General features: G+C 39.5%; 1 protein-coding gene across 1 annotated transcript in view; it reads left to right on the top strand.

Annotated features, from left to right (window-relative positions):
• The window catches only part of LOC136437921 (dynein axonemal heavy chain 5-like), a 120,211-nt gene that overhangs the window by 22,546 nt on the left and 74,831 nt on the right, over positions 1-22,834 (top strand). Inside the window, exons 3-13 of the mRNA XM_066432503.1 lie at positions 9,189-9,323; positions 9,832-9,919; positions 10,539-10,705; positions 11,326-11,454; positions 12,713-12,940; positions 14,080-14,256; positions 15,006-15,119; positions 16,406-16,626; positions 18,678-18,903; positions 19,749-19,942; positions 21,072-21,214. Of these exons, the coding sequence (XP_066288600.1) occupies positions 9,189-9,323; positions 9,832-9,919; positions 10,539-10,705; positions 11,326-11,454; positions 12,713-12,940; positions 14,080-14,256; positions 15,006-15,119; positions 16,406-16,626; positions 18,678-18,903; positions 19,749-19,942; positions 21,072-21,214 (1,822 nt within the window). The remainder of the gene's footprint in view (positions 1-9,188; positions 9,324-9,831; positions 9,920-10,538; positions 10,706-11,325; positions 11,455-12,712; positions 12,941-14,079; positions 14,257-15,005; positions 15,120-16,405; positions 16,627-18,677; positions 18,904-19,748; positions 19,943-21,071; positions 21,215-22,834) is intronic.

Below are 22,834 nucleotides of genomic sequence, written 5' to 3'. Positions count from 1 at the left end.
TTGGACATACATAACGTACATGGCAGAACAGTGCTCGGATTATTTTGGAAACTTCTTGTTAATATTGGTGCGCACTATTTTGTGATATTGTGTAATGCCCATTTTACCTGTTAGAGGGTCTACATGCTCTTGTAGGTGTAGGCAATCTATTTTGAATTTGATTTCCCGTAATTTGTAGCTTGGGAAAGCCATCCGATGTTATGGACGTAATTTGTAGCAAGGCGATCAGATTTTGCGTAATCAATTTCCTTGTTCTTAGCGTATTGCATTAAGGGGGTTCTTCTGAATTTGATGCAAAGAGTTTCCTCAACTTTTGGCTCAGTAATACACATTCTCTGTAGTGATGATAATAACTGTTGATTTGGATTAGTAGTGTACTTGAGAGTGGTTGTAGCAGCATTTTTCCAATAGAAAACTGGGATCCAAAATTTGCCATGTTTTCTTAACTTTTGGCTCAGTAATAAACATTCGCTATAGTGGTGATAATGACTGTTGTAGCAGCATTTTGTCAATGGAAAACTCAGGGATCCCAAATTTGCAATTTTTTATAGTGATTGCCAGTAATACACACTTTCCTAAGTGGTAATAATGACCGTTGAAGTAGTGTGGTTTGTGTTTAAGCCATCTACTATCTAGTGGTTATTTTGACCACCTGTTTACCTGGTGACTGTAGTATGCCCCTACGTTAATGACCACGACAATGCTAACCCTGTGTATTTGCACTGCTTGCTGCCAGGATACTGAGAAATGTTAATTGAAAGCTTATAGCCTATAAAACCTTAATCAGGAACCATTGCCAAGGCCATATACTATGTGACTGTGGAATAGAATACTTTATTAGACATCATGTACAGTATGATGTAGTCCACCTTAGTTACTGCACTTCATTTTCCTTCATTGAGCTCCATGACCTCATACCTTCGCCAAATGAAGTTTACAACTAGTTTATATTTTAAAGAATTCTCATTGGTCATGCAAATGAGGACCTTCTTTGCATAATCAATGAGAACTTTATTGAGTTCCGTGACCTCATACCTTCGCCAAATGAAGTTTACAGCTGACGTATTCTGAGGAAATCTCCTTGATTATGCAAATAAGGTCCTCATTTGCAAAAATGATAATCTCAATGATCTTCTCAACCCAAATAAGACAATTTGTCTAAAGTATGAATTTGAAAGTCTTATCTTCATAACAAGGCACAAGAAATTTGATATAATCTCAATATCAAAGGTTGCTTTTACCCATTGGAATGACCTCTACAGTAGCAGTGCATGTGCCGTACGGTACATTACCACTAAATTCTGTTTTCCTCTCTCATCACTGTAATGTGTAGCTTTGAAACACAAGAGGCGAGTAGAAACTGACTCCTGGCTCCCAGGATCGAACCCGGGCCTGCCAGTCCACAGGCCACACGCCTTAACCACTAGGCTAAAAGGTCTAGACCAGTTAGACTGGTCAGTTGGAGGTGCTTGAACTCCACTGTTACAGCTTTGTACTTTTATTCTTTTCTTTTTACTTTGTGATACTGTAATGTTTTTCATTCTAATCCTTAACTTTCACACAATGAGCTTCCAGCTAGCTGTGCGAGGCAAAAGAGGACACAAAGGTTCACACACATAATGCAATATATGCTGATCAAATAAGTTGTCAGGGCCTGGAACATGTTGAAAACCGAGTGTATACTTTAAGCCAGGCAGGCACAAACATTTCACATCCATGGGAATGTCAGCACCTTACAATGGACCTAGTGTTTAAACTTGACGTGTAGTCTGTGGCAGTGGTTGTATATACAAGCCATCCAGTTGTTAGTGATGCAGGGCTCGAAATACATCTTTGGATCAACTTGCACTGGAGCTGAAAAATTATTTGCACCAAAAAGAAATTTCTTGCACAACCAACTTCTGGCATGTTCAGGAAAGTCCATAGGGTGCCCCTATTCCTCAAATTGCTTGGTTCAAGGCCACTAAATGTGTCCGAAACTTGTAAAAATGGATTGAATAATGAGTTCAAAAGGGATACAAAATGTTGTTTGCTTAATGTGTAATTTGTTTGAGCACTGATTCTTCATTTGGTGTGAAAATCTATGTGAGTAAAAGGGAAATGAATTTCTACTGGTGGTAACTTCACCAGTGGAGGCCTTCTTGAAATTATGTGCAAATTTGATGTGCGCGCAAACTTGCACATGCAAGTGGTATTTCACTACCAACTTGATTTGGGGGTTAATTGGGGATCCTCAACCAAAATGGGGGGTAAAAAAGAGGGAAAAGTCACTCTTTTTAACTTTTCACTTCTTGGGTCCAGGTAAAATGGGGTAAGGACCCCCCCAAAATGTCCGTTGAACCCCAGATCCAGTTGGTAGTATTAACTTTCCAGCCCTGTAACTTGTGTGTGTGTATATACAAGCTATCCAGTTGTTAGGGATGGGAGGTTGTGGAGTGGTGTTAGCACTACGACCCACCCTCCCGACACCTGTCAGTGTAGTACCGCTCTCCTCTGCTCAGCGACCATGACTGTGTACAACAGGCACCAGGATGTGGTGCTTACCTCGGGCCATTCCTGATGTATGAACCATGGAAAGTCTGTTCGGGTAGAGAAGACATGGTTAAACAGGACTTGCGTGTGTAGGGAACTAGTTTCTCAGTGCATTTAGGTTACGTTTGCCTACCAGCATGAGCATTTCGAAACGTCTTGGCAGACAGGTATGGAAAGACAATGTTACTTAATATTTGACAATGTGTTTTCTTATTATAGAAAGTATAGTGTTTTTGCTTATCAATAACAGCACTGATGGATGAATACCACTACTGACAGTCCCATTTGAACTTTGTTTCGGGGACTTTATTTAGATATTCTATTAAGTAACTGTAATGTTTTAACACTGTTAAAAAGACATTTGTGGTACTGAGGACATTGATGTAGTATAACCTTTAAACCTGAAGTTTCAAACCCTGACGAGTCCTATCTTTTTATTGGTTATGGGACTAAGTGGGTGGGACTTTATTTAGATTATTCTACACTAATTGTATAGTACCATTTGAATACTTTAAAAAAAAGTGTGCGGTAAAATTTTAAAAAGAAGTGTCTTTGTTATAAGTACAGTATGTACATGTACTGTTATATAGTGTCTGAAGTTTGATATCCTCATTTAGATATCAAGCTTTTCCTTTTGATATGGGATTAAATGTATTCTATACTGATTTGGTCAATTGTTTGAAAGAGTATCCCCATAATGGTGTGGGTATTTCGGGATCATCTGAACTGAGAGAGCACTGGTTTTTGAAAGGTCTGGCAGGAATATTGTGACCCGTTCTTGCATGTCGTCGTGTACTCAGGTACAGGTGCACAGAGGTTCTGAAGCATCCTTGTTGGCTTAAGGAGTCTCCGTCTGAAATGGTGTCAAGCCAATTTACATATATTTTGGCATGTGCAGCATTGTCTAGATTTTACCCTGCAGATACTGTAATTCACTTTATCTTCACGGTAGCAAAATTTCATGGTGTAAAGAAAACAGACATTTTTACTGAACTTTAACTTCATGGTGACGGCAAGTGATTTACAGAACGGATGTGTGAAGGAATCATGAATAATGACAAGAGGTTTATTCATGGTGATGATAAGTTCATGGTACAGAGGTGACCGTGAAAACAGTGAACATAAAGTTACAGTGAAAGAAACAAGAATTACAGTATTGCCCCAACTTACATGTACATGTACATGGTCTTGATTATGCAGAATTCTACATAGCTACTTTGTGTATAAATTGAACAGAACTAAATTACAAAGTATTGCCAGTCGGTTAATTTGCCTGTGGGACCATCTTCACAAATGTCACTTATAGTCAAGTTGTTCATACACTCAGGTATTTGTAGGTAATTATAAGGTAAGGTAATTTAGGTGAAGTGGTCGAACCTCAGACTGAGAATGAAGCATGACGCTTTTTTTATTAGCTAGTAGTGTAATGTGGCTTCGCTATGGCTCACATATTTAGACAAGCACACCGGGTCACCCCTACTCTTCTCGATAAGTGTGTTGGGTTTTAGAGAGGCCAACTGTAACAGTTGTAATTCAAAATCACAGTAACAATGATATGCTTTGTGGGGTGTGGGGGATTTGCTCACATCTCTATGTAATATGATAACGATAAGCATTGTTATATCACTATGTAGCCTTGTAGGTATACATGTAGTTTAACAAAAGAACTGTGTTGTACCTGACCATTTCCTAAATATCAATCTTTTCATAAGTACACGTAACACTTCATTCTTTCTTCGCAAACCAAAAATTCTTCTTACAATTCAATATAGGACAAAGGCTTGCTCTATTTCTTCCATAATGACATTTCATTGTTGTTCTTGGATTGGCCAATGGATGACTGGGAACTCTTCAGCTGACTGGCTGTTTCTGCTTTGTTTACATTGTTGCTATGGTTACCAGATTGGCCCTCCAGTCTGCAGGATTAGGCCTGAGTTATCAGGCCAATATTGAACCTTGTCAGACCAATCATGTTGGGTTAGTACATAATCAAGTTAATGGAATGATTGATCCAGCTGGTATTACTATTTGGGTCACCAAGTACACAAGGTAGTAAGGTTGAAGGCAACCAAAGCAACATTAGGGCCCAAAAGATGGAAATTTAAAAAAAAATGCTGAAATCTTAGTGACATTTACTAACATTGTTTAGCACATTTGTGTAATAACTTCATACTTTGAGTGTTTTAAAACCGCGCAAAATCGTGCCGTACGATAATCCCCTTAGTTTCGGGAGCCTACAAAAACTCCGGCCACTATTTTCAGGAGTTCTCAAATCACAACAACAACAACGTAGTATTTTTGCATCATGGACGTTGCTATACATGTACATTGTGATAGTGTTGTTTCAACTAATCTGTTACAGTAGCTATCATATAGAAATGACTAAAATCCAAATTCAAAATCCAGTTTTCGGGACCCAGTATTGCTTGGCTTTCCTTTAAAGTAGAATAGATAATCAGCTTACATTCTACAGGGCATTTCTTATACATACATGTATTTAATGATTTGACAAAAATTGAAATGCCCTTTCCACTAGAGACTGTTACCGGCCACTAAGTGCCATGAGTGACCAAACATTTGACAGGTTGCTCAAAGAATTTGATAGATTAAGAATGAATCTTTTTTCATTTTGTATGTTTTGTTGTCTTTCAAAATAATACTTTTACATCGTGAACCTTTAATTCCAATCATAAAATAAAGGGTCACTTAAATCCAATTATTGTTATGTAGTGGAAACGGGACCTTCGTACAACATACATGTAGTATGCATCACCAGGCTAGGGTGATATTCTAACAGTATAAAAGTCATAGAGTTTAATATGGAATTAGATTCAGATTATTAAGATGCAAGTTTGCAGTTGTTAACTTTGTTTGGCCTCTACCAGGCTCCGTGGATCGCTGGGAAAATAGTCACGGAGTTCGCCTATTGAGCTTCCCTGTATAGTGGAGTTCCCTTGGCATACTATTCACTCTATTTGGCCGATTTCTACTATTTTCCCAGCGATTCCGCGGAGCCTGGTAGAGGCTAAACTTTGTTATCTATTAGCAAAATGATTGGATTTGAAAAAAAGAAAGAAATCAGTTGCAATACACTAACAGTATAGTAATGTACTGAGTACCCAGGATCCTTTGTTGGGTGTACATGTAAATGTACACTAAATAAGTTAGAGTCAACTTCACTTCATCCTTATCCCCTCAACATGGTCATTAATATTCATTAGGGGGTGACTAATCTTAGCTACAGTCTCAAAGTTTACTTTTGAATTCTTCACACAAATCATTAATGATATCATTGTAGATGCCAAATTTTCTGCTTAATATTAATCGTAATCCCAATAACAACTTTTGCATCCTATATTTTTTTGATAACCTCTACAGAACAATAGTCTTTTTGTTGGACAAATAGACATTGTTTGTTACGGAAGTATGGGATTTACCTCGTTAGCATGAGCTCGTTAATACCAAAACCAATCCCAGCCCGGGGACGTATTTTAATCTTCCCAAAACAAACCCTTCTGTTTGTATGCAGCCGTATTCAGATAACCCACACTCGGGCCTACAGTGCGTGTATATGTACGTACGATCGCCAATTCATGAGCTAACCTTTGGTAAGGGTCGGGGCAGGGACTTCTCGCGTAAATCTCTCGTCGCCAGTGTTGTTGCTATTTGCCCGTGCCAGGTCCAAGGACTTGTTGTGAATAGCCAAGAGATTTTCTTCCAGCATTTAAGCTTTAGACTTAATCTCAGGACCAAGATGGACTCCTTTGTCTGGATGCCAGGGACCTTTCTCAACTTGTGACGAAGTCTGGACTTGTTGTGAATGAGCCAAGAGATTTTCTCCCAGCGTTAGGCTTTGGACTTAATCTGGATCAAGACAGACTCCTTTGTTCAGAATGGTAGCTACTGGATTCCGGGGACTTTTCTCAAATTGTGACGAAGTCTGGACTTGTTGTGAATAGCCAAGAGATTTTCCTCCAGCATTTAGCCTATAATTATAGACTTAATCTGGAGTAAGACGGACTCCTTTGTCTCAGAATGGTAGCTGCTGGATGCCGGGGACTTTTCTCAACTTGTGACGAAGTCTGGGTGTGTTATGAATAGCCAAGAGATTTTCCTCCGGCATTTAAGCTTTAGATTTAATCTGTACCAAGATCATGGACTCCTTTGTATGATGATAGTCACTGGATGCCAAGGACTAAATTTCTCAACTTGTGACAAAGTTTGGACTTGTTGTGAATAGCCAAGAGATTTTCCTACGACATTTAGGCTTTAAGACTTAATCTGGACCAAGATGGACTCCTTTGTCTCAGAATGGTAGCTACTGGATGCCGGGGACTTTTCTCAACTTGTGACGAAGTCTGGGTGTGTTATGAATAGCCAAGAGATTTTCCTCCGGCATTTAAGCTTTAGATTTAATCTGTACCAAGATCATGGACTCCTTTGTATGACGATAGTCACTGGATGCCAAGGACTAAATTTCTCAACTTGTGACGAAGTCTGGACTTGTTGTGAATAGCCAAGAGATTTTCCTACGACATTTAGGCTTTAAGACTTAATCTGGATCAAGATGGACTCCTTTGTCTCAGAATGGTAGCTACTGGATGCCGGGGACTTTTTTGAACTTGTGACGAAGCCTGGACTTGTTGTGAATAGCCAATTTTAAAGATTTCCCTCCGGCATTTAAGATTTAGACTTAATCTGGACCAAGATGGACTCCTAAGCATGACGTTGTAGTCACTGGATGCCAAGAACTTTTCTCAACTTGTGACGAAGACTGGTCTAACTTGATTTTGTGATGGTTGGGAATATGGCAACTGTTATCAGCAACGAGCAGATCGCTGCCTTCAAAGTGAGTCCTACGATTTGTACTTTGATTTCAGCCTTCGTTTACGCCATGCTGGGTAAATACATGAAAGTATATTTATTTGTACTTTGTGATGGTAATATGATAGTCAGGCTTTGAAATGTGGCTGCCATTAGTTGTATGCATTTAGAATTATTATACTGAATATACAAGTCATGACATTGTACATTTTGTACTTGATATGGAATACGGTTGACTATGTCTCGGCTCTAAAGAACAGAGTTTAAGATCTACTTGAAGACATTTAAAGACAGCTTGCTTGGTGTTACATAAGATAATCATCATGAGGGTCTGCATGCTCTTTTCCGTAAGGCAGGCAGCCTTTCTCTATTTGCTGTAATTCGTAGGGAAAGCTGGACTCATTCATGTAGTTTGTAGTGAGGGACCAAATTTTGTGTGATTGCCTTCCTTGGTTTTAGGGTAATATGTAGAGGGTTCTTCTGAATTCTGCGTAAAGTGTTGTCGCACACCGCCCCCCCCCCCCCCCATGCAGACCCTTTATAATAGACTGTTAGATAAATGCAAATTGGACCCAATATCTAGTTGTGGTATGATTGTGTTTGGTGTTGTGTTACGTTATACATACATGTACATGTATTATGATTTGTCAGTGAGCAAAAAGATTTTCATGACAGTCATTATCTTGAAAATGAATGAAATGTCATGCAATATAGGTTAGATAATTGTCATTATTCGGTTTGCATAGTAGGTAATTCTCTTATATTGGCTATCATTTGTTTTGATCATGTTGATGCATTTTGTCGTATCTTGGCAGCCACGCATCTGCAACAGAATGTTTACCTTACAATGTTTACTAGTGTTAATAGTTAATGAGTATTTTCCTTAAGTGAAGGGGATAGATCTTGCAAAGAAAATCCCAGGGTGTTGATTTCTGATTTAATTTTCAATAACGTTAAATCTTTTTGACAAATATCTGAACATTACACACAACGACGTTAAATCCTCCTTACCTGACCAGAAATAAATTAACAACCTTCACTTGAATGGCGGCGTTGTATACTGTATCAAAGTCGCCTTATTACGGATTTAGTAGACTCATTCAAAATCCTATTTTTCATTAAAGTTGCCTTATTTCTGCCATAGGCAAAGCTACTGTAGCCAAAAAGCAATTTCAGGAGACAAATCAAAACAGGAAACATGATTTAAGAGATTATTGTGCATAGATATATCAAAATGATTTAGCCTGAGAATAATCTTTCTTGCAACCCTCACCTTCGAAATAATATTAGCTTACCAAAAGATTAGGTAACAAAAGCCTTTTTTATTAACTTTTTATAAAGTCTGTGTGACAGGGGGACGCAGAAGGGCATTGAAAGATGTGGCATTGTGGAAGCGTAATGGCAGGGTGTTTGGCCCAGAGCCCAGAGGTCCTGGGTTCGAATCCTGGGTCCCCTGACTTGTCCCGTTGATGTTGGGCCCTTGGGAAAGGCACTTAACACTAATTTCCTCACTTCACTGAGGTGAAAATGAGTACCTAGCTTTGGCTAGGGACGTCCCTTGTACGTGTATTATGACGTTGAATAAAGGTCATGTGTTTGAGGACAGCCACACTTCAAGCACATAAAAGAACCCACCACACCGATCGAAAGAGTAGGAGTCCTTTTTTCTATGAGTGGATCAAACAAATCTGTCAGCTTTTACTCTTCAGTACAAACCTGATGTGTTACGCCATTAGGCGGTTTACCAGGTATGTAATACTAACAAATACAAACAATCAATATGAGTGTATAATTTTAACAATATTGGTTATTTTTCCGCTTGATTCCCACAGCAAAAGTTGAAGGAGGAGAGGGAGGCTAAGCGTGCTATGCTGGATGCCCGCCATGACTACGTCCTGGAAACGGTCTCCCGCAGTCTCAACATCGAGAAGACGGAGGTGGAAGATGCCATCTTGGAGGGGACACAGGTACTTCAGTAAAAGATCTGTACTCAGATGGTTATTGAAGTTTTTTTTAAAAGAATGGCTGTTTCAGCACAGTCTTATTTGATGTGATAAACTGTAGATATTGCATAGCCATAATCCTTTTTATGAATTTTGATTGCCGTACTGTAGGTTTACTTTTTTATGTAAGTTATTGAAGGCTTGATGATAACTAGCTTAAAACCATCTTTTTCACAGGTAAAAAGATTACATGTATATGAATTTTGCATCATTGCAGCTATTAGTATTACATTACATTACTGTTGTGTTGAATTTCATAGAAGAATGGACCTACATGTACAGTATCCCATAGCCCCTGCATCTCGGTCAAAATGTAGAAAAGCAAAATAAAACCATAAACATGCAAATATTTGACCGACATGCACTCACTCTCTCATTGGTCGAGCCAATAATTGCCAGGCTATCATTGGTTGAACTGCTAATTGTGATTGACAGTCAGGATCGGTCTATTCCTATTCTTCTGTCCCACCAGATTGAACGTATGGACCAGTTCTTTGCCCAAGATGGCCTGCTGCACCTTGTGTTCTTCTACCAGGAGTCAGACTCGGATAAAGACCCAGGTAATGCAAAAAAAAATGTCTTAGATACATGTAGTGTATAGATTGTTGATATGCCCAAAGTCATTTCACATAACAAACTACATGCTTATAGGGGCCGGTTTCCACGAGGCACTTACGACGAGTGTTCTAGGACATTTGTCCTAGGACAAGTGTCGCAGGACAACTTTTTTACCCATGTAAACAGGCCTCGCGATGTGCCGCGGCATTTTTTTGTAGTGCCTCCTGTATTCATGGGTAAAAAATCTGTCGTGCGACACTTGTCTAGGACACTCGTCATAAGTGCCTCGTGTAAACCGGTCTTTAGGCTTGGTCTTATAATGATAACCCTTGGTCTTATAATGATAACTACATTTAAGGCTTGGTCTTGATACAATGATAACCTGCATGCACAAAATTGCACATAACATTAAGTCAGAAATGCCTCAGTAAGGTTAACCTCTAGCACACTGAAGTAGTCATTTGGCTACCAATTCTCTATTCGTTACAGGGTTAGGCAGCAATGAGAAGGTTAAAAGTCACTCATGACTGCTCTACCTGTGCTAGAACAAAACTTCAAGATGTACATGTAAGAATCAAGATGCTGAATCTTAAAATTTTGTTTCTTCTGCTGTTTCTACAGTTGAACAGCTACGTCTGGGAGGTCCCCCGGGCTCCACCAACAAGCCCATCCCCAGGAAACCCAAGCTGTTCATCACGGAGGGGAAGGACTCCTCCCTCAACGGTGTGGCTGTCATCTTCCTCAGGCCTAACAGCACCAGAGCAATCCTCCCAGAAAATATTACCAAGGTAAGAAGTCATATCAGATATTTGTAGTATTTACATGGGTTTTGCTATGTACTTGTTATATACCAGCCCCCTGTACTGATAGCACAAAGTTGTGTGGCTCAAGGGCTATACTGAAATAGAGATGGGCGCCATCCTATGTACCATCTGGTGCGGGAAGGACTTTAACTTTGATTATTTTCAAAATAGAATTTGCACAACTTTGTGCTATAAAAGAACAGGGCGCTGGTCCACTGGTAGTGTTATGTGTTTAACTAACAGTTACTAATATAATCTTTCCTAAATGCTGAGTGCTAAGCAGAGAAAGCAGAATGTACCATTTAAAGTCTTAAAGTAAGTATTACTCAGCTGGGAATCGAACTCACCACCTACATTTTTTGTACCGTATGCAAGACAAACCCTCTACCCACTAGGCCATTGTGCCGGTCTATGATGATTCAATTATTTTCAACTGCCCAAAATACTAAATGTTTTCAGACTAAGTGTAACTTGTACATGTATGTTAGAAGTGTTATAGATTCTTGTCAATCCTCCTACATTTTCAAACTTCCAATTTATTTTTGTAAATATGTACAAACATTGAGGTGTCATAACAGCTATGATCTTTATTTTGATTTCATCAGGAGGTGAATGTGACAGTGATGGACACCACAGGTGTGGGCCTACTGACTGCAATACAGAAGCTACTGTCCAACATCTTCATTCCCACTCTCAGGGTGGTGGAAAATGGCTGGGGAGATCTTGGCAATAAGGTAAACAAATTACCATATTTTCTTGAATAAAGGATGCAACCCCAATTTATGGCAAGTTGCAGACAAATCTATATCTGCTGGGTAAAACGTAAAATAATTCAAACTCAAATAAAGTATGCATCCCTTTTTTTGAGATCTAGAACACAGTTGAGTATTTAACATTAACATCTTTAACTAGTCATTTTCAAAATACTATACTATCTTCTTGCCAAACCATTTATTTTAAAATCTATGGATAGTTTGCTGCTGTCCCAAACTGCATGTGCCAGTGTTCCACTGGGTTCCTGGCTGATTTTAGGTTCTTTTTTCCCTGTCTAGGCAATAATCTCAAATAAGTACACACCTTGGCTCTGACATTGACCTATGACACCTTTTGGATTATGAAAAGTTTTAAAAGTGCGTACTTGATTTGAGGCTGACTGCTCATTGTCCTTGTAGAAAGGAGCTAGCTAAGGGGAATTTTCCTGGTACAATTAACCTGTAAATACAGTACATAGCGTCTGTCTTCTCTGTCACGACCAGTGGAAGAATAGCACTTCAGTGAGCTAAACTGGATCAATATTAATTCGCTTTCAACATTTGATGTGAAATTTTTGCTGTAGTTTAACGTTTCCGGTTTTTGCAGTGGCGTGGAAGTTTTTGAGTTTACAAAAAAAAAAATTAACAATGGATGGCTTTTCAGCACTCGAAATTTCCCTTGCTTATTTTGTAGAAAGTTACAAAATTAATGCAACTCTCTTTAATGATGATGATAAGGGAAGTTGCATTCATAATTTTCCATTCAATTTTTACATGAACTCTCCTGGTGCTGAAAAGCCATCCATTGATAAAGCATCTTCAGTGAGATAAACTGGATAAATATCAATTCGCTTTCACAGTGGTAGAAATACTTTTTTTTACAGTGCCCTGCAATATTGCAGAGTGTCAAAATTTTGTTCTGCAATTTGAAAATATTTTCTGCAAATATACAAGCCTCCATACTACAAACTCTCAACCTGATAATGCCTATTTATGTTATATCTAGCTTTGCAAACATTTTTTATTCTCTCACTCTCTTAATTTTTACAAACAAAGTTTGGAAAACATACATGTGTGTGAAAAATTGAGAACCATTGAATCCTGATCCTGATTTTTTCATTCAGAATCTGCAAAATTGCAGATTGTTTCCTTTTTCTTCTTCAATCTTGAAAATCTTTCTGCAAATTGCTGACTGCAGGTGGGTATTTTGAACACTGCTTTCACTTCTGTCTCTGCCTAGGACGGCGCCCCGGTACGTCTGGACTTCTTGAACAACCTGGACGCGTTTGTGTCGGTCCTGGGGGGCGCGCAGGGCAGCGTGGAGGACAAGGTCGTCCTGAAGGAGTGCGAGACGTACGACCTGAAGACCCTCCGCGGACCGCATGACTACATCGGCGTGGCCAACAGCTCTGATGCAATAGACAAGATTGAGCAATGTATCAGGGTCTGGATCAAACAGATTGAACAGGTAGGAACACTACACGTATTTGCTTAGATACAACATCAGACTATTAGCTAGCAGAGCGTAAGGGCGGCGTCTGGATGCCCAACACTAAAGGAATAGATGCCATACTTTTGCAGGAGACGCCCAAAAGACACCCTGTTCACATGTCCTTGTGCCCCCTCCCCCGTGTACACTAAATGTCGGGCAGTAACTTTCTAGCGAGGTCCAATCATATCGCTGCTAGCGGGTCACCGAACGTCACCGACAATTAGCCAATGACGACCGAGTTGTGGGTTGTTAACACCCCTTGTCTTATGTTAATGTCATCAACTCAAACCAAGCCCATTTGAGTTGTTGCTTCTACTTTGTTCCGTACATCCAGATCTATCAGTTTGTAAAGTCAACTTTCATGAACAAAACGCGAAGGGACTGAAGAGATGAAGTTTTGCACCTTCAATAGCGCTGTACGCCAATGGAGCGGTTGCTACGGGAGGGAACAGATCCCAACAAAGATGACATTTATCGAGTCGACCCAACATTTCCCACCAAAAGCAAGCTCTCCAAGAGGGACAGCGTGCAAAAATGGAGGGAAATCAAATTTTTCGGCTTGATGACACTTTACATGAAATGCACTGCCTACGACTTACGGGAAATGTTCGCCTCTTCCCTACAAATTACGTGGAAGAAAATAGCTTCCCTACGAATCACGCGAAATTCAAAAGACATGAAAAATGGTATGATACGAAGTGCTACAGCTTACACGCAAAGATACCAAAGTACTCTCTTCAAAGCGTTGCGCAACGGCTATACTGAATTATCAACTATAACGTTGTGTAGATCAGGTCGTGTTTAAAACTTTTTCAGTGCGTAGCGAGTTCTGCTCCACATAGCCAGGATTAAAAGTCATCGGCTATCAAAACGTGCTGCAAAGTAAGTAAGGGAAGTCCTATGGAAAGTTTTTTTCTACTGTATTGCCGCTATTAACAATCAACCAATAATCCACGGATAATGGGTGTGAAAATTCTTTCTTGACCCTCGCGTGCCAGTAGATCAGCGATAATTGACTACTTTGCATTTGAAACGACAGGCTCTGTGGGCGTTGACCTCGCTAGAAATCTAGTGCCTGTCGTTAAGTGTTGAGCACAAATTGTTATTTGCTGCAGGTTTTAGCAGAGAGTGAACAGATGAGGAAAGAGGCTGACGACATCGGTCCTCGGGCTGAGCTGGAACACTGGAAGAAACGCATGTCAAAGTTCAACCACCTGTTGGACCAGATCAAAGGTCACGAGGTCAAGTCAGTGCTGGGATGTCTGCAAGCTGCCAAGTCCAAACTAGTGGCGGTAAGTAAATCAAAATTTTATTGTTTTGAGCTTTGTAGTTTTTCCAAATATGTCATTGAAATACCAAAAAATAAAAGCCTGACAAAGTCAAAGAAATAGATATAACCTCTATTAACATTAATCCACCGGGTTACATTAATCCGCCACTTTGAAATACAGTTGGTTTGAGAGATCTCTAATGCAGCATCCCCCAGGCATGCACAGTTCAGATATACAGGAGTGCATTAAACTGGGGGACGTTGGGTTGGAGATCTGTTTGGACGTATATTTTCAGGGTGGCGAAATTATGTGACCTGGAGGAATTATGTTTGTAGAAATTATAGAAAAATTCATAACCCTTAATAAATGCAACTTGACAAACCTCCCATCGAAAAACATGAATATCTGTTGTTTTATACCTACCATAACTAAAAAGCAAGGAGAAGTTGAATCCATTTAATGTTAGTTGTATTATTTTGTATCTATTAACTTTCAACATGTTTTGTTATGACCCGCCCGGAGGCTGTACTTAGCCTAGTGTGGCAAAAATGTGCAATAAAGGTATTCATTGAATTTTATATTACATAAAGCTTCTTATTATCCCATATGATAATGCTAAAGTTGGGTTTCAATGAATGAACCAAATAAAAGAACTTTAACCTTCTCCCTGCTGCCTAACTCTGTAACCAATAGGAAATTGGGTGCCAAATGGCTACTTCAGTGTGCTAAAGGTTAAGATTTCTGACTAATCTGTTTTCTGTGCTTTCCAGACTTGGAGGGAACTTGATAACAGAATCACTGATGCTGCCAATGAAGCTAAGGACAATGTTAAGTTCTTGTACACCCTGGAGAAATACTGTGATCCTCTATACAACAGTGACCCGGTAAGGACAAAATTGCTTTAGGTTTGATTTCGTAATAGGGCAGGGCTGTCTCCAGCTTTAAATTTTTTTCCGTCCCATGTTTTTGATTTTCAATGTTGAATTTGTCATTGTAAGCTTACAAAAATACATTTTGATCAGTTTTAGGTCATGAAATTGATATTTTTGGATAGACAGGGTTGAATTTTTTTTCCGTCCCAACAAGCAAATTTCCGTCCTGGGACGGAAGGATGGGTCATGGAGACAGCCCTGGTAATAGTGTCCTGGGAGAAAATGGAGTGTTTGCAGCGGTTTTAAGCTCGCGGTTAAAAACAAGGGGGTAGGCAGGCAGAAGACAGAACTTTAGCATTTTTGCAGTGGTTTTAAGTTCATGGTAAAGAGACCTCCATGAAAGCCGTGAATATCAAATCAAATGTTGAAATTTTTTGCTGTGGTTTAATGTTCACGGTTTTTGCAGTGGCAAGAAAGTTTTGTGGTTTAAAAAAAAATGTTTTCTCAATGGATGGCTTTTCAGTACCTACCAAGAAACTTAACTTGCTTATTTTGTAGAGAGTTATGAATACAACTCAATGATATTGGTAAGGGAAGATGCATTCATAGATTTCCATAAGTATAATTATGGACTTTACAGGTGCTGAAAAACCATCCATTGACAATTGAAGCAGTTTTAGAAAATGATGTTGGACTCAATTCTTCACTGCAAGTTGGCTCAATACACACTTATTGTTGCATACACATTGCATTCTTTATAAACCCCTCACAAATTCTATCATTACAGTACAGTTAGCAGAATCCTACACTCAGAGGTAAAGGTAAAGGTAAAGTGGTCGAATCTCAGACTGAGGACGAAGCATGACACTTTTATGAACTTAGTTATAAGTGCATTGTGACTGACCATGCCCTGCGTGTTTAGTCAAGCACACTGGGTCACTCCTACTCTTCTTTATAAGTGTATTGGGTTCTTTTATGTGCAGAGATTTGACGCTTGGGGCTTACGTTTGAAGCCCCCTCATACAGCTGTATGTCACCATCCGAAATGATGAATGCAATCCCTTACAACATGTCCAAGCTGGGGCCGACCCCAGGATCAAACCCAGGTCCACAGATCCACGGAACTTAACCCATATGTTTCTTAATTGTTTTTGATTGATTGATTTCTAAACGGGAACATGCAGCTACAGCATCTTTTCTGAAGATACGGCGTGAGTGTGTACGTACGGTTGGCTCGAGGTTGCCCACTACTTTGCCTGCCTGATTGTTGATTGTTTGTTGATATGATTGTTTGTTAGGTTGGCATGGTGGATGCCATCCCTGGCTTAATCAACGCCATCAGGATGATCAACTCCTACTCTCGCTACTACAACACCTCGGAGAAGATGACGTCGCTGTTCGTGAAGGTGACCAATCAGATGATAACGGCCTGTAAAGCCTTCATCACTAACAAAGGCCTGGAGGATATCTGGAGTCAGCCAAGGGAGACGCTACTCAGCAAGCTCAGGGCCTGTATCAGGTAAGGCTAGTAGTTAGTATCCAGTATTTATAGACAATTACTAGTTATAGACAATTACATTTGTAAAATTTAGATAAGCAGCTTTTATACTTATTTTGTACACTGTTCTTTTATGTATGTTATTTGCATTTAGCCTTCTGGCATGAATTTGCAATAAACTTATTATTAAACTGCTGCGGGGGTCCCTTACACACGGGTGAGCAGCAGCTGGGTAGTTTTTGCACCACGCTTCCAAGCGGCTTTGTCCAGAGGGTCCATGCTGGTTTAATCTCAATCTCTGTTACATGTACCTGGCAACTACAAATTGGTGATGATGTTGAAGAGCCAATGGCTCGTCCAGCGTATCCCCATACTGATGCGAGCGTGCGAAGAAAAAAACAAGTTTGGCAGAAAAACAAGTTGCCTTCATTATGAAATCTAAGTGGTCAGGAAGATTGAACATACAGAGTATGGGATACAGAACAGTAGATTCCTCAATTTTGTCCTAAGACTTTAACATAATTCTATATCTGCTGCTTTGACTTTCGAATTAACTTTGCCATTAGTACGTGTATCATGCCCGTAGCCAGGGGTGGTTCGGGGGTTCGTCCGAACCCCCCTACACAATCGAAGGTCCGCTTTTTCAAGTTAATTTTTTTTTTTTTAAAGGCCGACTGGTTTGTATCCCGAGCGGGACTGGATTCCTATAAAACGTCACTGTCTTTGGTCACTTAAATAAAGGTGAACCCTGTGGTTTTCAATGAGCTTTTCCCGAGTCCGCATTATACTGATAAAGGCCTGGGGCGGAGCGCGGCGCGCGTCAAATACAAACTAAGCTTTTCTCGAGTCCGCATTATACTGATAAAGGCCCGGGGGCAGAGCGCGGCGCGCGTCAAATACAAACTAAGCTTTTCCCGAGTCCGCATTATACTGATAAAGGCCCGGGGGCGGAACGCGGCGCGCGTCAAAAACAAACTGTCACCGCTTGAAACTGGTGGTCCGCTGTGAGACTAGAACTGCACAACCTGTTATAAGACTGCTAAGACCAAAGACAATTAGGTTAAGAATTAACGGTTATGAGTTAGACTGTTTACCTGTTAGATGTTAGGTTAAGATTACCAAGGTAAGACTGTTAAGGCTGTTTATTAGGTGCTGGGTTACGAATATCAAGTGAAGAATCCGAAGGCTGTTAGGTTATAATCATAACTTATATGCTTTATATTTAAGACTGGTTATGTGGAGACCATTTCATTACGGATATACTCAATATTTATTTTTCTTCTTTGTCCGTAAGATAAAAGACCGCTAAGACAAATACGTTAAGAACATTTCGTTAAGAATAAGTTAAGACTGTCAAGCCTGTTAGATGTTAGGTTAAGACTACTAAGTTAAGACTGTGATTGTGAAGGCTGTTTGGTGTAAGGTTAAGAATATCAAGTTAAGATTGCTAAGACTGTTAGGTAAAAACTGTTCAACATGATTATATTTGCTTTATATAAAAGGCTGATTATGTGGATCGAGGCTATTTAATGACAGATATACTCAACACTTGTTTTTCTTCCAATAAATCTGTCTGAAACGGTCATGTGAGTGTCTCTAACTATTCTCTTAAAATCCTCTCCAAAACGTGGGAAATGCCGTTTCAGAAGGTTCCATTTTCAAAATTTTCCGGGGGGGAATGCCCCCGGACCCCCCTATTTTGGCGCGAGCCCTCGCGCCTTCGGCGCTCAATAGTCCGTCAAATCAGAAAACGAACTCCCCCATCAAAAATCCTGGCTACGGGCATGTGTATCCGTTTTCCGATATTTTTTGGGCAATCTGCAGTATTTACTAATTTTCAGATGCTTCGCATTATTTACGGAATGGTCAAAACAGCTTTTTATTTCAAAAACAGACAAAAATTAATGCGTGTGGAGATGTCAACCTTATAAAGAATGAAACACAAAACGAGTACATTCTATTGCTAAATACAATGTGTTAACCTATAATATTGTTCATATATATATATACATGTATAGTATACATATAGTAAAATGAACATGGCCTAAGTTAGACTGCTTACACTTTAACAGGCTGAACCAGGAGTATCAGCGCTGCTTCCACAAGACCCGGCAGAAGCTGCACAAGATGCCCAACGAGAAGCAGTTCGACTTCAGCGAGATGTACATCTTCGGCAAGTTCGACACCTTCGTGCGGAGGCTGGACAAGATCCTGGACATGTTCGAGACCATGAACACCTACTCCAGACTCGCTGACTGCAAGATTGAAGGCATGGAGAGCTTTGCCAGCAGACTGACGGTATGTATCATGTTGGTTTTGGTTTTGGGTCTTTGCCCCAAGCAGAGAGGCATACTTTGACAATAGCTTTCCACTGGACCTGCCTCTGGACTTTTCTTCTTAGGTTGTTGTACTAGTATCTGTTTTGGTCAAAAGTCATATCCAGACTTGTTTGCTACTTGAAAGGGTAACCGTTACAGTCCTTTAGGAGAGAATGTTAAGTCACGGTCCACTGCTCAATATATTACATGTAGTCAAAAAGAGATAGCGGAAGTTCCCTGATACAATGAACCTGTAAATACCATCTTCTCTGTCACAATCTGTGTAAGAGTAGCTCTTTTTTAGATCAAGATCACTAATCCTTTTTTTTCATTTCCTCCTGTGTCCCTTCTCCAGTTCATGGTTTTAGGACAGTCCTCTCTTAATATGTACAATGTACATTGTAAAATCTCTTAAAACATGAAAACAGACTATGTCTTACAGCGATAGATTATGAGACAAAAGTTAGCATTTGTTATCACCATGATGCGCAGATGCTATAGTACCAAACCAGGCGTTTTTGGATGAAGTCTGAAATATTTTGGAATGGAACTACTCATGGTACATTTTCTTTTCTACTTAGGCCACAGCAAGTATGTTTTATGGATGACATTAGCGCTCATATTAATTTTTGCCTGATTTCAAAATAAAGAACAAGATGTTTTTTACCCTTTGCCAATGGTCAACATGCCAAAAATAGGACAATATGTCATAAATTTGGAGTCTGCAGAGGATGTCATCCATGAAATTTACTTGTCTTAAGCATGTAAAATATCCCAGAGTGAAGATTTAAGAAAAAGCATACTCAAGACAAGGTTGTTTTTTAGGTGCTTGTTGCGGGGATGAAGAAGAAGCCTTACAACATGTTAGACCAACGAAAGGCTGACTACGACCAGGACTACGACGAGTTCAAAACAAACATAGCCGAGATCCACTCTGGCATCAGGCAGTTCATGGACAGTACCTTTGACAGGCTGACCAACACACAGAGGGCCTTACAACTGCTGAGGAAATACGAGAGGTGGGATATATGTTTTAGTCTGTGTAACATAAACTCTCACTGTTGTCCTGGAATCTATATAGAGCTCAGGGTTTTTTCTACACGTCTACCAAAAATGCCTTTTCTTATTTTTCTTGTTTCGTCTTATACACAGAAAAATTTTCTTAAAAGAAGAAAACCTTGAGTAATAATCTGTGTTTAAGAAAAACATGAGAATTTTTCTCTTCAGTAATTTTTCTTACAAATTTGTCTTAAAGTGAGGTTTTTCAAGAAAGGGGAGAGAAAAATTATAATATTTTCTTAGAAATAACAAGAAAAATAATCTTGTTAGTCAATAAAAACAAGAAATTTGGACTTGAATTTCTAGAAATTCGTGAGGGTGAAAATTTTCTTGAAAAATAGTTTCTTGAAATTATAGGAAAGGGTTCCTTGTTGCGAGAATTGCCATCTTGGAAAGAATCAGACTAATTCCTCAATCTTTCTTATTCGTTCTTGGCATTTTCAATATTTGTCCACAAGTTAAAAAAACGAGAAAAACTAGAAAAGCAAGAAAAAATATTTTTGGTAGTGTAGGGGAAAATGGCGGGGGGGGGGGCATTACAAAGGAGCAGAGTGACCACAAGGGGGGATAGTGTGTAGTTTTATGAATTTTTAGTTAAGATGGGGCATTCCAAGGCTTCCTGAGGACAGAATTACTGTCAAAGAGTACCCAGTTGAAGACTGTGGCCACATGTCATCCCTGGTTAATCAGAATTTTGTACTTGAATCTGTTCCCCTGGGTAAGGGGGCACAATTGGTAAGGGCACGGGGGGGCAGCGCCCTTGTTCCCCTCTTCAGAAAAAGCCCTGTCCTCCCTACTATGTATACATAACATGTAGGTGTCTGATCATTTTGACTAGGAAACTGTAACAATATCATCTCTAAATAAAATTGAATGTGTATTAGTACTGACAGTGAGAAACTCATCATATTTGCCAATTGTTTCCTTCCAACAAAAATCCTTCATTCCTCTAAACAGAAATTGAATATTAATCACTACAGACTGCTGCTTATGCTGATATAATGTGTGAAATTATGTACATTTCTGTTTGAAATAAAATGTTAATTTCTTCCTGACTTTTTGTTCATCTTTTGTATGTGTGTTGTGCAGACTCGGCATACCTGACCTTGACATTGAAGAGAAATATGCCAAGATCTTGCAGAACTTTGGTAAAGACATTGAAAAGACATCCAAGATCTACAGTCAGCAGAAGGCTGACCCACCAGTGGCAAGGGACATGCCTCCTATTGCAGGTAAAAACAGTTTGCTACAGAAAACATTTTGTATCAAACAGTAACCTTGTTCAATGACTTCTGTGATTGAATACAGTTTAATTTTAAGTAGCTCTTTTTTGATCTTTATCAATTGAGTTTTTATTTTTTTATTTTTTCCGTTTTTGGTCCAAAGATGAAATTTACAATTTATCGAATTTACTGTTTCTATACTAAATGCTGTTTCAGTGCTTCTTATGCTGAGCTCCAATAGGGAAAATTTTTAGAAGATTTTCTCAGAATCAAGTACAATCCAAAATCTTCTAAAAATCTTACTACTGTAACAGTAGATTCTGAAGATTTTATACTGCAGAATCTTAATAATATAGTATGTAATTGCAAAGAGTAATATTGACTTAAGATTGGACATGCACTACAAAATCTACAGGCCCTGGGATAGGAAATGCGATGTAAAGCTGTAAAATCAGTTTCCAAGTTCTTAATATATATGAGAAGTTTTGTTGAGAATCTGACCTTAGGAATGTAACGTTGGGTAACATAAATTCGTGGGGTACTTAAAGTCGGGATTTTTCGAAAACGGGGTATTTAGGGATATGTGCTACATGCAAAATCAGTTATAACGCCAGCAATGCAAAGCAGATAGACTAACGTATTCAGAACACTGGCTGAAAAGCTTCGATAACCATGCATTAGAAGTTGACGACGTCAAAAACTCTCCGTCCCTTATTGACAGAGTCTGGGGGCTTGGTGGGAGAATCACCCAGCACGGTTGTTCGCTGGTTTATAAGACAAATGTCACATCTCCTGCCTGCTAAACACAATTATTTATAAGACAACTTATTACAATCTCTTTTGCTAACCTGCAACTATATTCTAAGTGTGATCAATCATCAAAACTCCTCTCTGTTGCTACAACCTACGGCACGTGTATTTTCCCGCCGCCATATTGTTAACCAGAATCCTGTTGTCAAGCAGACGACAAAGGTTTGTGAGGAACACTTTTTTGTCTAAATGCTGCGTGTGATAGTGGACTGAGGAAGATATTTTCCTCAAAGTTTGCTCCTAACACAACAAGGAACACATGGACATAGTAGTATTACCATTGCTACGGCATCCAGCTAACTTCCCATGAATAATGTAACGTTACACGTTGCCCGATGATGACGATGGGCCGACTTTGAGTGAAGTTCTACCGACTCAACACACGGGTTGTTCCCGAACTGGCCTGATGTGTGCGGTACGGCCGTTTCTTCGTGTATTTTTTTTACTTGGACACGTCTATATCCATAGCACTCTCCTCAAGCCAAGGATAGAACGAATAGCTGCTGTATAAAATGTGATTAGCGGTAAGATAGTCAAGACGAATCTTCTCTCCCGAATTAATGTGCCCCCCTGTCCGACAGCACCACAATTGTGCGTGCGGCGCACGGTAGTTTCAAGTCGAAATATTATGGTGTCAGCACGACTAGAGACAAAATCTACCATATATATGATTAGTGCAAAGATAGTACATGATACTGACAGAATAATAGAAAAAAAGGATGGTTTATTGTTCTGCTAGATTGATTTCAGTCAACCATTATCGGAAAAATCCCGAATTTAGGTTACCCAACGTTACCTATTCCCACAGGTAAGATCTCG

The sequence above is a fragment of the Branchiostoma lanceolatum genome, chromosome 7 (genome assembly GCF_035083965.1).
Source record: "Branchiostoma lanceolatum isolate klBraLanc5 chromosome 7, klBraLanc5.hap2, whole genome shotgun sequence".
NCBI classification, from domain to species: domain Eukaryota; kingdom Metazoa; phylum Chordata; class Leptocardii; order Amphioxiformes; family Branchiostomatidae; genus Branchiostoma; species Branchiostoma lanceolatum.
This window is presented reverse-complemented; position numbering and strand designations above follow the sequence as displayed.